The sequence below is a fragment of the Vanessa cardui genome, chromosome 25 (assembly GCF_905220365.1).
Source record: "Vanessa cardui chromosome 25, ilVanCard2.1, whole genome shotgun sequence".
Classification (NCBI taxonomy): Eukaryota; Metazoa; Arthropoda; class Insecta; order Lepidoptera; family Nymphalidae; genus Vanessa; species Vanessa cardui.
In genome coordinates this window covers 9,586,679-9,603,363 of record NC_061147.1, presented here as the reverse complement: position 1 = coordinate 9,603,363, position 16,685 = coordinate 9,586,679, and the positions used below count along the sequence as shown (strand labels likewise).

The 16,685-nt window shown below is 35.0% G+C and overlaps 1 protein-coding gene across 1 annotated transcript in view; it reads left to right on the top strand.

The window, feature by feature from the left end:
* LOC124540392 overlaps positions 1-16,296 on the top strand; it is a 30,506-nt gene extending 14,210 nt beyond the window's left edge. Inside the window, exons 2-7 of the mRNA XM_047117894.1 lie at positions 1,355-1,573; positions 1,977-2,108; positions 5,454-5,587; positions 13,193-13,389; positions 15,078-15,223; positions 15,765-16,296. Coding sequence (XP_046973850.1) covers positions 1,355-1,573; positions 1,977-2,108; positions 5,454-5,587; positions 13,193-13,389; positions 15,078-15,223; positions 15,765-15,835 — 899 coding nt within the window. The 3' untranslated portion in view covers positions 15,836-16,296. The remainder of the gene's footprint in view (positions 1-1,354; positions 1,574-1,976; positions 2,109-5,453; positions 5,588-13,192; positions 13,390-15,077; positions 15,224-15,764) is intronic.
* The last annotated feature ends 389 nt before the right edge of the window (positions 16,297-16,685 follow it).

Sequence of the window (16,685 nt, the reverse complement as noted above, 5' to 3'; positions counted from 1 at the left end):
TAAGGAATAGAGTTTTAACTCGTGAAGAAAAAATAAGATCACATTAATAATTTATATCTCTAATGGAGTAAGCTAGCTTTACCAGATACATACATTTAATGGATACGTTACAGTCAATGACATATGAAACATCTTATTCTACAAAGGATTTTTGTTTTAAAATGGCATACTCAAATACATTTCAAACCTTCTAATGAACATTTTCTATTATCTTTGGGGTGCGATCAATTGCAACAATTCATAATTTCATCACTTATAGCCACTTTAAGACTCAAAATAAACTTTTTTATACCAGAAATCCCCTACCACCAGTATCTAAGTTGACTCTTGTGTCTGAATGTACTTGTGTCTTGTACTATTGATGTTTGCGCTAGAATTTCTTGTGAATTGGTACTATGCCAAAGAATGATTATTTCTTTATTTATTTTTCTAAATAATTCCGTTTGTATAAGAAAATCCCGCAGACATTTTTAACTTTACTGTGTTATAAATTCAAATAATTTATGTTGTAAAAAATATAAACTAGTCCTTACATCGTCAATGCGCCACCAACCTTGGGAACTAAGATGCTATGTCCCTTGTGCCTGTAGTTACACTGGCTCACTCACCTTTCAAACCGGAACCCAAAAATACTGCGTACTGTTGTTTAGCGGTAGAATATCTAATGAGTGGGTGGTACCTACCCAGGCGGGCTTGCTGAAAACCCTACCACAAAGTAAGCCACACAGTACCACTTAATATAGTTGTTAAATGACAATTTAAATTTGTAAAATCCTATTCGAATAAAATATATTTTGATTTATATTTGTCTTAATTACATTTATAGACACCTTTGTTTCGTACCGTTATTAAATTATATCTGACAAAATTACGTTTTCTTAGTAATATTACTTTCGGAGGGTTTCTCGAGGGTAGTCCTAAAGGATTTTTGTTGTGAGGAAAGTTTAGTAAATAATTCCAGAGGCATTTTTTAGGCTCGATGTGTTGCAAAGTTTTACACCACCCGGGGGACGAGAGACGAATTGTTCGTGATTTTAACAATTTCGCGCTAAACTTCTCGCATTATCGAAATAGTTTTCGTAATATATTTAAAGTATTCCAAAACATTGTTACATCAGACCATGTATTGTTTATGTGTTATATAATGTTTTAATTAAACTTGTCAGATCATATTCTTTACTTGTTTTGGGGGGTATTCTTTGACGTAGCAATTGGACTTATATGAGCTATTTTCTCGATATTGAGGGGTTAAATATTAATGACGTATAATAATAAGTGGACTTAATTAATATATCTTACAAAATCATAGAGATATATATCATTTAATATGTATATTTTTTAATTTTTGTCACAGGCGGTGTCTGGTCCCTTCGGAACCTCTCCATCTCCGTCCCACGGGCTGTCCTCTCTGGCGAGGGTCAGTCAGCCGTCCTCCGCTGCTCGTACGACCTTGAAGGAGCCGCGCTGTACTCCATCCGCTGGTATCGAGCTGAAACGGAATTCTATCGATATGTGCCGAGGGAAATGCCACCGACGATGGTCTTCCCATTACCTGGAGCATCGGTCGATGTAAGTAACGAAGATATACCTTTTCAACCAACAACAACAACAACAGCCTGTAAATTCCCACTGCTGGGCTAAAGGCCTCCTCTCCCTTTGAGGAGAAGATTTGGAACATATTCCACCACGCTGTTCCAATGCGTGAAATACACATGTGGCAGAATTTCTATGAAATATGTCACATGCAGGTTTCCTCACGATGTTTTCCTTCACCGCCGAGCACGAGATGAATTATAAAGACAAATCAAGCACATGAATCAGCGGTGCTTGCCTGGGTTTGAACCCGCAATCATCGGTTAAGATGCACGCGTTCTAACCACTGGGCCATCTCGACTCTTACCTGTCACCTTTTCAAAACGCAATATGAATTGATTGATATGATGGGAATGTAACGGTAAATGTTTACCAACAGCTAGCTCAGTCAGACCACCAGCAGGTACGGATTGTAAATCTGAACAGACGGCTGAGTGGAGACTACCAGTGCGAGGTCTCTGCTGATGCCCCTCTCTTCCACACTGACATCAAATTTGCACCCCTCACCGTTGTGGGTAAGTGGAATCAAAGTAAGGTTTAATAAAATCAACGTAAAGTCCTTTTGATCATAAGCTACCCATAATTTTAAAGGACATTAAATAATAATTTATTTCTTTACATTCAAATCAAATTTATTCAACGTAAACTACGTAACGTTAAAATATCACTATAAATAATCAAATATAAATGTATCTGGTATTGCATTGCTTGATTTCTGCCATGTGTTTTAACGTACTTCATAAAAGCCAGCGTAAAGGCAGCTAGAAATTTGCTCTTCAAAATATTAGTCTAAAATTAATTTTCTCGCGTATATCAAGACATATGGTTAGCACAAGTGTTGATCACTTATCTACAGTAATTCAGCGCTGACTTCGTAATTGAATAGATCTTAAACAACACTGAAGATTAAGTAATTAGGTATTTAAAAAAAAAACAATAACAAACATAGATTGAACTCAATTGCATTTCTATATTTGCTTTAAATGTTGCAACTGACTGTGCCAAGCTGAAATGAAATAAAACAATCAAGGAAGGTAGACAAAATAATTGATAAGACCTAATACAGCTCCACTCTTGAGCAACGCGCAACGTTCCGCCATAAATAACTATGAAATTTTTACAAGCAGCCAATTAAAGCTAAATTACATCCAGGCAAATCCACAAGGACCAGCGAATAAAATTAAGTATTCCAACTATGTATATTAAGTATTTTATTGACAATAGCAGAAACCAACTTAATTAGAACAAATGAATCCTCAGCATAAAGCATAATTTCAGAAAACGCTTTATACATTATTCAACGGGGAGAATTTACTTTTATTTTGCTATGAATCAGCTCAACTATTAAAAGCAAAGTTTAATTAAGACTTTAATATTTCATCGTATTCTTGTATCGTCTCGTATTTTTGATTGTATTTGGATTTGAATCAAATTATTTGAATTGGATTAAGATAAACTGCATAAATTGGTCTATAAATAAACTTCTTCAAACGTATTTTTAATATAGTCACGATGAAATCAACTATTTAATTCTTAACTAATACTAAGGCATATGTCTCCACTCCACCTGATGGTAAGTGGAAGTGGAGTCCCAACGCGAAGACGATCAGTACAGTCATTAAGAATGTGTTGCAATAGTCGCCCGCATGCCGGACCGCAAGCCTCTTCACGTCTCGTTTGAAGGCACCCAGGTTATAAGAGGTGGGGAACACGTGTGCTGGCTGAGAATACCAATTTTTTAGCGGTGCGATAAAGAAAAGAGTTTCTTTTGCCAAGTTTCTTCGTGCGGAATCGAAGTCATAGTCAGATAGTGACCTCGCGAGCCAGCACGCGTAAATTTGTGAAGAATCATGAATTTGAGAGAATAATTCCACAAAGCACTCACCAGTGATACTGTGATACATAACTTGATGATATATGTACAAGTATGAAGCTGCTTTTATTATAAACGCAGCCATCTTCAGAACAAAATTCTCAAAAGTGTTAAGGGCAGGCCATACCTATGCTATATTTTCCTTCTTTATGTATATGCTTTATTTTTTTACTATAATTAATTATTTTACTTGTATCTAGATTATCCGTACTGATTCTGGTAACGTTGGCTAATAATAACAAAGACAAGTCATTTACTTAAGACTAATTATAGTGCACAAAAACATTTGTTGGTTCGGCAATTCCACAGAACCAGAAAGAGTCCAGTTGAAAGACCAGACTTTATGCACTTTTGGAGACTTGGGATCATACATACTATCAACTTCCAGACTCCTCGTTACTGAGAATTTTATAACAGAAAAACTTTTTTTATCTTTCGACCCGGTACTCGTACCCGGGTTCTTTGGATCTGCGGCTACATGTTACTAGAACAAGGAGGCAAAATAATATACATCCTAATTAAACACACGTGATACTTGTATTTTGTTTAATAGGTATTCTATAATAAGTACCTAACATATATAATATTAGGCCTTAAGAAAAAACAGTTACACAGATATCTACAATAATTATATAGCATCTACAATAATCCATTTCATTATAGGACGATAGCGTTTTCATATATAATAAAATACATATAGGTACATAAGCGAACATGTATCGAAATAAATATAAGTATATTAGACCCTTTTCGTACTAACGTGTATATTATGATAAGTACCTACTTCTGTATCACTTGTGTTGTCTGATTTACAATGAAAGAGTATATGTATAATATATATTTAACTGCGTATGTTTTGGATGTATAAAATCATATACTTTATTTGCAAGTTATTTTACTATAACTTGGTGGTAGGGCTTTGTGCAAGCCCGTCTGGGTAGGTACCACCCACTCATCAGTTATTCTACCGCCAAACAACAGTACTCAGTATTGTTGTGTTCCGGTCTGAAGGGTGAGTGAGCCAGTGTAACTACAGGCACAAGGGACATAACATCTTAGTTCCCAAGGTTGGTGGCACATTGACGATGTAAGGAATAGTTAATAATTCTTACAGCGTTAATGTCTATGGGCAATGGTAACCACTTACCGTCAGGTGGCCCATATGCTCGTCCGCCGACCTATACGATAAAAAAAAAAAAAAAAACATGTGCTAAATTTTATTATTTACTAGCTGTCCCCGCGGTTTCGTGCGCGTTTGAATTTAACAAAAAGTTATTTATGTAGTCTAAGCTACTCCTTATTATACGAGCTTTATTCCAGTGAAATTCCCGTCGAAATCGGTGCAGCAGGATCAGATATTAGCCGAAATAACAGACAAAAAAAGCATTAGTACAAAATGTATTTAGTAGAAAGTATTTTAAATTAGAAACAGACATTCCAATTTTATTATATGTGTACATATTAATCGGTCACTTAATGGTGAGTGATCACCACCGACCATAGACATTGGCACCGTGAGTGATATTAACCACCTCTTACACCGTTACCACTTTGGTTACTGAGACGTAATGTCTCTTCTGACCATAATTACCAGTGTCAAAAATCAGTACTAAATATTGTTACTTGGCATTAGAATATAAAGGTGGTCTTCTGTAAATGTAACCAGACATCCTCACACATAGCCTTTCCAACACCAATAACAACAATGGCATTCTGTAAACTCCCACTGCTGGGCTAAAGGCTCCCTTTAAGGAGAAGGTTTGGAACATATTTCACCACGCTGTTATACTACATATGCAGGTTTCCTCATGATGGTTTCCTTCAGCGCTGAGCACGAGATAAATTGTAAACACAAATTAAGCACATGAATCAGCGGTGCTTGCCTGGTTTTGAACCAGTAATCATCGGTTAAGATGCACGCGTTATAACCACTGGGCCATCTCGACTCGAAAGAAAGTATTTATTAGAAGTTATTTAACGTCAACAGATCCACCATTCCGAGCACCTCGGCTGTCCGTCTCCCAGAGGAGCTATGCACGAGGTGACGTCATACGCGCGAACTGCTCCATCGACGAAGCGTATCCCGCGCCCAACATCACGTGGATCCTCGATGACCATAAGGTTTGTGAGATTATTATAACGGTATCTGTATTACCATTTGGTAAAACTCTAAAACTATATTGTTTTTTTTTTGTTTTCAATTTCATGATTTATTATACAACAAACAACAACAACAACGACGACAGTCTGTAAATTCCCATTGCTAGGCTAAAAGTCTCCTCTCCCTTTGAGGAGAAGACATATTTGGAACATATTCCATCACGATGTTCCAATGCAATTTGCTGGATTGCACATGTGGCAGAATTTTTATGAAATTTGTCACATGCAGGTTTCCTCACGATGTTTTCCTTCAACGATGATCACGAGATGAATGATTAAGACAAATTAAGCACATGAATCAGCGGTGCCTGGGTTTGAACCAGCAATCATCGGTTAAGATGCACGCGTTCTAACCACTGGACCATCTCGACTCTCATTACAATATCAGCTATTTCATTTGGCAAATGAGCAAGAGTCATATCTAATGGTAAGTGACAACCATCGCTATGAACATCTGTAATACTTGGGTTTGCAGGTGCTTTGTGGCTTTTAAGAGATTTATACGCTCTTTTCTTGAAGTTTTCCAAGGTATCAGATGATTGACCCTGATCCATTGGGTAATTGTTGTGTCCATTTCTTACGTACGTTTTAAGCCTTATTGGAGGGTCCTTATTTTATTCCTTAAAATAGGAAATAGGAGTAGCAGAGCTCAGTTATACTTTGTTCATATCTACTGGACAAAATAGCATCAAAAATTGAATAAAAACATATATGCAAAATAACCTTAGAGTCTTTAGAGAGACAAACCAAACGTATTTTTTTTTTCACAATATAATCAATCTTTTGTATTATCTCAATTATAGTACAAAAATATATTGAAAAAGGCTTTCTGTTTAATTAAAAAAGGTATTCGAACAAACAAGTCACTTCCTGTTAAAAGGCCGGTCAGACCATTAACATTTTGTGAAATACTTACCTCTCTAATTTGCCAGCCACCATAGAAACTATTATTATGATCTAGCATCTGTATTACGATATTATATAGAACATTTCTTAAAGAACCAAGATAACTTGACATTTGGAACGTGTGAGATTTAACGTAAAGATGAGGTGTACGTGTACCTACACATGTGCTTTGGAAAGAGCAATAAGTCTTCTCCTAGACAGTATTAGCTAGCTACTTCCTTAATCCAACTAGTTCTTTGTCATTGCTCAAAACTTAAGTTACAAAATAACTTGGAGAACACCTTGAAACAATAACTCTCAAAGGATTTCCTTCCTACATATATATCGAGTAATGTGAAAAAATGCGCACTCTCCTGTGGTGCTCACTCCTCGTTCATAAAATCACACTCCTCCGAGTCCTCGGCGGACGTATAAATAGATTTAACTCTCAGACTAGACTAGTCTAGGAAGCTACAAATTGTCTGAACGACGCAGATCGCTTGGGACTTGATATTCCAAGAACCTGCGAGGAATTTAATTCGGTGTGTAAAATCGCGGACTTCTAGAAATGTTCGTTTAAATTGTTATGTTAGAGGGTAGTTACATATATTTGGCTAAAATGGAGTCGCAAGCTGGCACGTTCATTAAATCTTTCAGGAATTTTATGGCAAAAATAGATTTCAATTACAAAATAATATTCTCTAAATACGTAGCTATGTTCTCTTAAGGAATAAACTTCAACATTTTTCGTACTAGTTGTCACCCGCGTCTTGGCTCGCGTTTTAAAGCTTGGTTTTCATGTGCTAGGCCAAAAAAGTACCTTATAATAAGTCCTCCCTTAGGGTTCAAGTTTGCTTAACACAAAGTTTCATCAAATTCGGTTCATAGGTTTTTTCGTGAAAGAGCGACAGATAGACAGTCAGAGTTACTTTCACATTTCTAATATTAGATTAGAAGTAAAGATTAATTGCGTCGAAAAAATGTCAACAGATGATAATTATATTTTAATACATTTTTAGAACAAAGAAAGCTTAGTAATTATTTACATTATTATGAAATGAAAATGGATTTTTGAAGTCGTGGTACGAGGAAGACTTTAAAGTTTTACAGCAACAGAAGTACTGTAAGATTTTTGTCTGGTGTTAATAGTAAAATCTAGAAACAGAACGTTGAATCGGCTCCAACATTGGAGTTCAGTCCCAGGGGAAATCTAGAATTGTCTTCGCCGCGACGGATTTAAACCGAGTAAAAATGAAGTACAAAACCAAACAAATATTGTGCATAATTTCGATAACATTCATATATATTATGAATTTATAATTGAAAATTCGAAAGACAAATATTTTTACTGATTCAAATTTATAAATGGAATTGTTTCTAAACGTTTACCGTTATTTGCAGTTAAACCGAGTTAAAAATCATTTAATTGTGATTGGTTTGGTGGAGATTCAAAAAAACATTTAAATTTCAAACTGTGAATTGTTATAATTGTTTAATATTTTTAATTATAATAACAAGCAGTGGCCCTCGGCTTCGCTTCAGTTTTAGGGTGTAGGTATTCATGTGTCAGACAAAAAAGGTAGTCTCTCCTCTATTGGAGTTTAAGTTTGCTGCATACCAAATTTTATTAAAATCAGTTCAGGCGGTTTGATTATGAAAGAGCGACATACAGATAGAGAGAGTTAGTTTCACATTTGTAATATTAAGATTTAATATAGATAATTATGTTATGTTTAAAACAGCTCAACAGAGTATCAAAACAAAAGCCTTTCCAAAGGATTTTCAAAAGTGTTTCCTACGATATGTTATTTTTTTTTATTTATGGTATAGGTTGGAGGACGAGCATATAGGCCACCTGATGGTAAGTGGTCACTATCAGCCATAGACAATGACGCTGTAAGAAGTATTAACTATTCCTTACATCGTCAATGTGCCACCAACCTTGAGAACTAAGATGTTATGTCCCTTGTGCCTGTAGTTACACTGGCTCACTCACCCTTCAAACCGAAACACAACAATACTGAGTACTCTTATTTGGCGGTAGAATAACTGATGAGTGGGTGGTACCTACCCAGACGGGCTTGCACAAAGCCCTTCCACCAAGGAGGTTTTTCCGAACAGATACGACTTGGGAACCTCTTAGAAAACGCCTACACCTTTAGAGCTACAGATTTGCAAGGGAGGTAGAAGTCACTTTCTATTAGATGAACTTCCTGCTCCTATCCCATAAAAAAGTAATGCCTTACTTATAAAGTGTATTTTGTTATACTTTTATTACACATATTATAATTTGAGTTACAAACAGAACAGATGAAATACTATCAAATAAAGGACGTTCGTGACGCGACTACGAAACACTTGTAATATCTTCGCCGACGCCGTCTGACGCTTACACAAATTTATAACATATTTTCCTTTGTAAGACGTAAGTAATTTTTGGATTGCTACTAAGTAAATAGTTCTTGGTAGTCGTTCCATTACTGTATCGTTGAGTTGAATATGTATCACACGAGTTTGGATTTTGTATTTATAACTATGCTGTGTTTACTTTGTGCTAACCTGTCTGGGTTACCTCTAAAATGAAACATAAGTTACATGTTTGTGATTGGGCTCAAATGGTGAGCCAGTGTTATAGTATAAATAAGATTGATGGCGCATCGATGACGTAAGCAGTAGTTGATATTTTTGGAAAGTGAATGTTTTTGGACAGTTAATTCCAGTACTATAAGGTGGACTATATGCCAGTCTACCTCTCTAAAATCAATGAAAAACAAATAAAATATATACATAACATCATTATTTCGATAAAAATACTGATAATTAAATAAACAATAAAATGAAAGTTAAAGGTCAGACTCCTGAAAAATAATAATTCTGTCTTGAAGGAAGACTCGATTCTATAAAAAAATTCTACAGATATTTTTATCTTAACACTTTAAAAACTTTCACTATTATAAAAACTTATTGAAAAACAAAGGATTTACTTAAAACAATTTTATTTAATATTATTTCCTTCCCGATTGGATACCACCCACTGAGTCTAATCAAAACTATTCAAGGGTCCATTAATATACTCACAATTTTTTATATCGAAATCATTCCAAATATTTTGAAGAGTAAACATAAAAGGTATCATAGCATGATTTTGAAGAGTTTTTGAAGGAATAAAAATTCCTCATATATAACATGGCATGGAATGTACAATATTTTGACTCTTATTTTGTATTGAAATTCCAATCAAATATCCGTGTAGACATTATGTATAATAAAAAGGGATCAATGCGATGCACTTACTGATCTTCACGCAAGTGTAATCGACGAGGACTGTCTAGACTAAATAAGTGGTGAACAGCGAGATCGTTTGGATCAGTATTCCTGTTTTAAATTACGGATCTGACGTGGAATGGGACTACATAGATCCATAAGGATCAGGTACTATTTAAGTTGATTCAATTATAAATGAAATTAAAAACTTTAAAATTAAAAAATCATCATCATCGTCATCATCAGCCCGTTCCGTCCACTGGTGGACATAGGCCTCTCTAAGCGCACGCCACTGAGGTCTTTACGCCTTTACCGCTTTACGCCGGCTACTAGCATCCACCTCCTGGCAGGCAAAATCATGAATAAGCTGAATTAATTATATTTAGACTAATAATAGACAGTTTCACTCAAGGTGACCATACCCAAAACATGCATCAGATATGCATGTTTTGGGTATAGTCATTCGTGTATTTAAATGATTTTTTGCATAAAAAAACTCACTCCATACATACTCTGAAAACAGAGAATATGCTCCTTGTGTACGCAATATTTTTATTGGTCTCCTTTTTTGGAATGACATGACTCAAAATCATTAGGTTTAAGCCGCCTTTATTTTGGATTTTACATTTCTGTCTCATAAAAGCTATGAGCAATTTAGTAATGCAAAGTGTTTTAAATTCGTCAACGTTTATTGTCACTTCTCAACTTAAGGTCGTGATAACTTGTGTAAGTTTCTCCAATAAACTGACTCTCGTTATATATTTTATTCTTATTAGTCTGGTTTGTTATAAAGATTATAAATGTCCACGTCCAGAGAAATTTACTTCAAAATCTCTTACTTTATTATTCCATATTCAAAGGTGAGTTAAACCAATAATCCGTATCTTTGTAAAATTAAACTATACCTTATATTCTCAATTGGAGCACAAGCTAGAGAACTGTGGAGTTGATATCCCTTGAAACTGGCCTTTAATTAGTTCACCCAAACTTCAAAAAATCAACTGATAAGGATGATAAGGGTGATTAGCGATAAAATAATGTATACATAAAGGTTTAGCAAATAACAAAATCTTCATTATATAATATAGATTTGCTGCAGATGAAAACAAGGGTTTTCAAATCACAGTACCCTCAAAGTCAGTAATTAAATCAACCGACAAAAAAATCTCTTTTGTAAGTCTCGAATCACAAAGACCAATAACTTTTTATTTAAACATTATTCTTCGTAGATGAAAATTCTAAAGCAGCCACGACTGTTAAATTATACAAAAACATGACGTATTTAAAATTCATGAACAATCAGAAGTCCGAAGAATCGGTTCTCATGAATCCGAAGACATTTACATACCGAACAGAAGTTCTCGTTGCAAAGAAATCGCTCCGGTTCAAAACAAAGACCGAAAGAGAGTTATTCATAGACTTACTAGAGTTCGGCTGAGAGATATTTAATAATAAAATCCTTTGGACAGATCGTTTTGAAATTGAAGGTAATTGATTAGTCGCTTATGACCTTTTTGAAATTGCAGAATGCAATTTTGTGAACAGTCCTTTTTTTTCAATTCCAAAGCATATGTGATAGAATTTAATTCTGCACATCCATGTTTCCTCTGGTGCTTTCCTAACCCTACCCAACTAAACAACTACGCTGGAGACTCTCGAATTTCACTGTAATTTTCACGATAATTCTCATAATTGAAAAAAAAAACAATTGTCTAAAAAAATTAAGCAGCTTTTTGTCTATTTTGATTTAACGTTCCAGAAAAAATGATTTAACTGATCTTTCTAAGTTCCAAGCCCCTTTCCTTAATGGAAAAGGAGGCCTACGCCGAGTAGTGGGAAATTTACAAGCTGTTACTTTCTTTTCTTTACTTTCTAATCTTAAAACCAAATATATATGAAACCTCAAAGTAATTATTAAAGTCATTACATAATATTTATATTTAAATGAATGTTTTTATTGTTCCCGAGAACTTAATTATGAAAAATTTAAAAAACAATAAAGAAAGATCTTACGAAACGCTTCGGGCTTCACCACTTTTTTTACTTTCACCGTTTACTTCAGTTTACGTTTCGCAGTCTGAGCGGAGACCACTCGTTAGCAAAAGTTGTTTTTTTCTTCAATTTAACTCGAATAAATAGACTGGTTTTTTCTCTTTGTTGCTATTGTATCAACTTCTGTTTGTCTAACGATATCTTATGAACTTACCTTTGAGTTTGCAGAGCAATTGAAGCACGCTGTTCTTAGTTTTCATATCATTTAATGAGCTCTGTATTTACCGTCCGTTGCGAATTACTTTAATATAGGACCTTTTGAACTGCGTGATAGCAGTCTCTATAACATCGAAATTATGCATCAGTTTGATAACATTTTTGGTAGTAAGTTTATTTTAAGAGTAAACATGTCATTATAATAAGTTATATAGACGAAGGTTTTATTGTTGAGCAACCTGCTAAAAATTGAAATGTTTTATTTATTTTTCAAATGGTATACGTATCTTATGAGCTTTTCCTAATATCACATCAAATTCTCATAAGCTATCATCAAAGCGCACTGAAATAAAGAAAATTGTATGCTCTGTTTTCGGTACTAATAAACTGACAAATTCCATTGAAGCAACAAAAAAGACCCTTCGTTTTTGTTGATGGAAAAACTTATTACGCGCTTCCCTCACATATAGTGGGATACTCCCACTATATGTGAGGGACATGGACATGGGATGTGCGACATAGCGCTGCCCAGGTCACCCTCCCTTTGAGTTGAAGTTCCTTTTTTCCGCTGGAACTCATAACACGCTTCCTCCACGTGATGGAAAGTGGGGGGTGTGTGGGTCTCCCCGGAGCCCTGGACGACGAGTGCGTCTATGTCCACTGGGTTTACCCACTAAAAAACCAGCGGTACCCTCTCCGTCTTTCGGTGGGCGCCACGGGATCGCTAATGCATGGTACAGTGATGCCCTGACGATCGGCCCGCCTATACGGGCTTACAACACCCAGGGGCGGTTACCTGGGTACTGAGACCCCCGATGGTCCCTACGGCGCCCATCGAGGCGAGGGAGAAGGTGCGCGTAGCGCTTCTTTCTCCTCCCCGGTCGTCTTCGACGGAGCGGGGAGTTAAAAGTTCCTAGCCTAATCTTAAAAAAAAGTAAAGTAAAGTGACAGCCCGTAAATTTCCCACTGCTCATTCTTCTCCCATTAAGGAGATGGATTTGGAATAACACCACGCTGTTCCAATGCGGGTTGGTAGAATGCACGTATGGCAGAATTTCGATGAAATGACACATACAGATTTACTCCTTCCTAACCTAACCTAACCTTATATTTAAATAAATAATAAAATCAATACAAAGTTGTAAATTCGAATTTTAAAAATTGTGTGCAATATATTTTTTTAATATTTTTAATGTTGTTTCGATATAGATAGCAGAGACAGTGTCCTGGAGATCATCAGATTTGGACTTTAAAGAACGAGGGGCATTCAGCCAACTGGAGCTGACTATCCTGGAAGCGGAGCACTACAAGGTGGGCCTGACTTACACCAGCTCCAACCTGAACCGCGTCTATCAAGACCACTACATCTATGACAGAGAAATGGAAGACGATCGCGATGTTGTTAGGTAAGTTGTTTAAAACATGTACATTTTTAGTATATCAAAATTTTCCTGACATATAGAAAGTTTGGTTGAGACTGTAGCAGTTTTACCATCATATTAAAAAAAAATTCAAGAATTTAAATAATCCATTTTTATATTAAGTGAAGCGACTACCAGTTCGGAATATATAAACGTTAGTTTTCAACATTTTAAAATACAAGGTCAAAATCATAATATTGAAATGTTCATATATAAATACTCTTTAGGTATTTTTGGTGGTGCTACTCCTACCACCAATGATTAAACACCTCCAAATGATTCTATAAGCTTTTTGTAATATCAGTCTAAATGGAATAACTATTAGAAATAATACTTAAATTATAAAATCAAAAGTATATCGGTTAATCAGCTTAATAGGTAACAATTATTTGTAGATGAAATTTCGTATAAAAATAGTTTGAAATCCCGAGAAAGATTCTAGAAAGTCTACTTTTTTAATTCACGCTTCGATGGGGTAAATAGGGATTGACGGTTTTAGTGTTACAGCTAAAGTTTTATAAATTTCCAGCAGACTGCAGTTTTACCAACCAAAAATATATGATATCACTGAGCAAATGTATGGTATATCATATTATGAGTTGAGCTCGCAGGCTCAGCTAGTAATATCATTTATGAAAAATTACCATATTATTGATGTGTTATTTCATAATTAAACTCTAGTTATTATTATAGTATACTAGCTGTGCCCGCGACCTTGTATAATTTAGAGACATCACGTTATGTTTACAGGGACATAGGTGTATAAATTATATTTTTAAACGGCTTCAGTATTCAATCGCACGGTAGAGGTATTTCGTTAATATACATCAGATTCATATTCAGACATGTCGAGACGAAAAATATGATCATACAAAGCTGAGACTTGTAAATAACACTCTCTTCAAGGCCGCAATATAAAAGTGATTCTTGTTTATTTTCCTCTCAGAGATAAATAGACGTAACGAACCATTATTTATGAGACAAGATATATGGTCCGATAGCAATCAACGTTGCATTTCTTTGATTAAATATTTTTTTCTGATAGCAACATCTTTTTGAACAATACATAACTATATAATGTTATAAACTAAACTAAAGATATAATTATTAGTTTTTGTGACAAGCAAATGTTAGGAAATAACATTTTTTATTGACTCAAAAAGCTGATATTACAAAAAGAAGCTTATATACATATATGTATATACATAGCTATAAGTACTCTATTTACGACGATTGACATTTTACTAAGAGTGAAATTAATATCCTTTATTTACACAATCTATGTTGTTAGTAAATAAACATAATTTATAAAAAAATAAACAAATTCCAAATAAAAAAAAACGAGTGAATTATAAATAAAATCAGTATATCAATAATCTAAGTTTAATAGCATCTCACTTAATTTAAAAATGATCATCTCAATATGACTTTTAGTTTACGAAAAATTCAAGGACAACCATACAAAAATACACTTACGAAATTTAGCACACGTGATTGTGTACAGTCAAATATAATTACATCCTAACAATATTGTTTACACACATGTGGAATTGATAACCTCCTTTTAAGTCGATTAAAAATGTGTATACTCATATTTATGATAATTGAACTCAATTATAATTATAGATTACAGTATTACAATACGATTTTTTTAACTTTTAACAACTTCACAGGTATACCATGGTACCACCTTCAAGTGGCCAGTTCACGTTGGGCTGCGTGGCGACCATTTTCGACATCTATGCGCGGAAGAGCGAACCGACATACATAAGAGAGGACGCTCCTCATCCGGCATCTGTAACTGGGGAAGACTCATCAGGTTTGTGGGAACTATTGTTAGTTTTTACCTGCAAGGCCAAGGTTCTTGAGAAGTGGTAATGAGTTATCAGTAGGTGAACCTTTTCCTCGTTTAAAAAAGCACGAATATCTGAATTAAACAACTATGCTTACAACAACAACAACAGCCTGTAAATTCCCACTGCTGGGCTAAAGGCCTCCTCTCCCTTTGAGGAGAAGGTTTTGGAACATATTCCACCACGCTGTTCCAATGCGGGTTGGTGTAATACACATGTGGCATAATTTCTATGAAATTTGTCACATGCAGGTTTCCTCACGATGTTTTCCTTCACCGCTGAGCACGAGATGAATTATAAAGACAAATTAAGCACATGAAACAGCGGTGCTTGCCTGGATTTGAACCTGCAATTATCGGTTAAGATGCACGCGTTCTAACCACTGGGCCATCTCGACTCTATGAGGAGGAGTCTATGCTTAGTAAATGACGAAATACTAAATCACGCTATCAAGATTTTTTAAATTTATATGATATATAAAAATAATCATTTGAAACTTTGTTCTAGGTACAATCACAAACCACAACATGATGCTTACAACCGTCTGCGCGTGCGCCATATTGTTGCATGCGTTATGATCATCGCACTGCAGAATAATAAGAGCATAAGGAAACTGAATGTTGTGATAGACATTAAGAACCTTGGATGATCTGGTCACATTTGATAAAAAACTGGGGCTGAGGTTTGAGGACATGTGCAATGTTTATTACCTTGTCTTAAAAAGCTGATTAAATTTTGTTGTTGAATTATACACCAGTTTTAAACAATTAATTGAGTTGATTTATTGAACATATGTATTATAATGTTGACAATAAAATTTATTATTATAATTACATATATATGATTTAATCAGAATCATCCCTTCACAAGGCTGCTTCAGGTTTTATTGCTGTAACTTAAAACGGAGTAAAAGTTACACAAAACTCGTCCTGGCCTCATAACGGTGTAATAAAGGTGCAATACCAATTTAAGATTGAAGCAAAACACAAAAATAATTTCTATTTTCCTTTTTTTTATGGAATAGGTAGGCGGACGAGCATATGGGCCACCTGATAGTAAGTGATCACCCGTAGACAATGACGATGTAAGAAATATTAACTATTCCTTACATCATCAATGCGCCACCAACCTTGGAACTAAGATGATATTATCTGATGAGTGGGTGGTAACTACCCAGGTGGGCTTGCACAAAGCCCTATCACCAAGTATAAAAAAATCCTATCCTAAATCCTGCTATAAAAGTTATGAATTGTCGACTTTCCTTTTCTCAACTACAATATGCATGTATAATACATGTAAGCCTTCCTCTTGAAACACTCTGTATATTCATGAAAATCGCATTAAATTCCGTTGCGTAGATCCAAGAGCACAGATGTTGGGAAACGATTTTGTTTTACACGATATAGAGATCGTATACTACGTTTTACA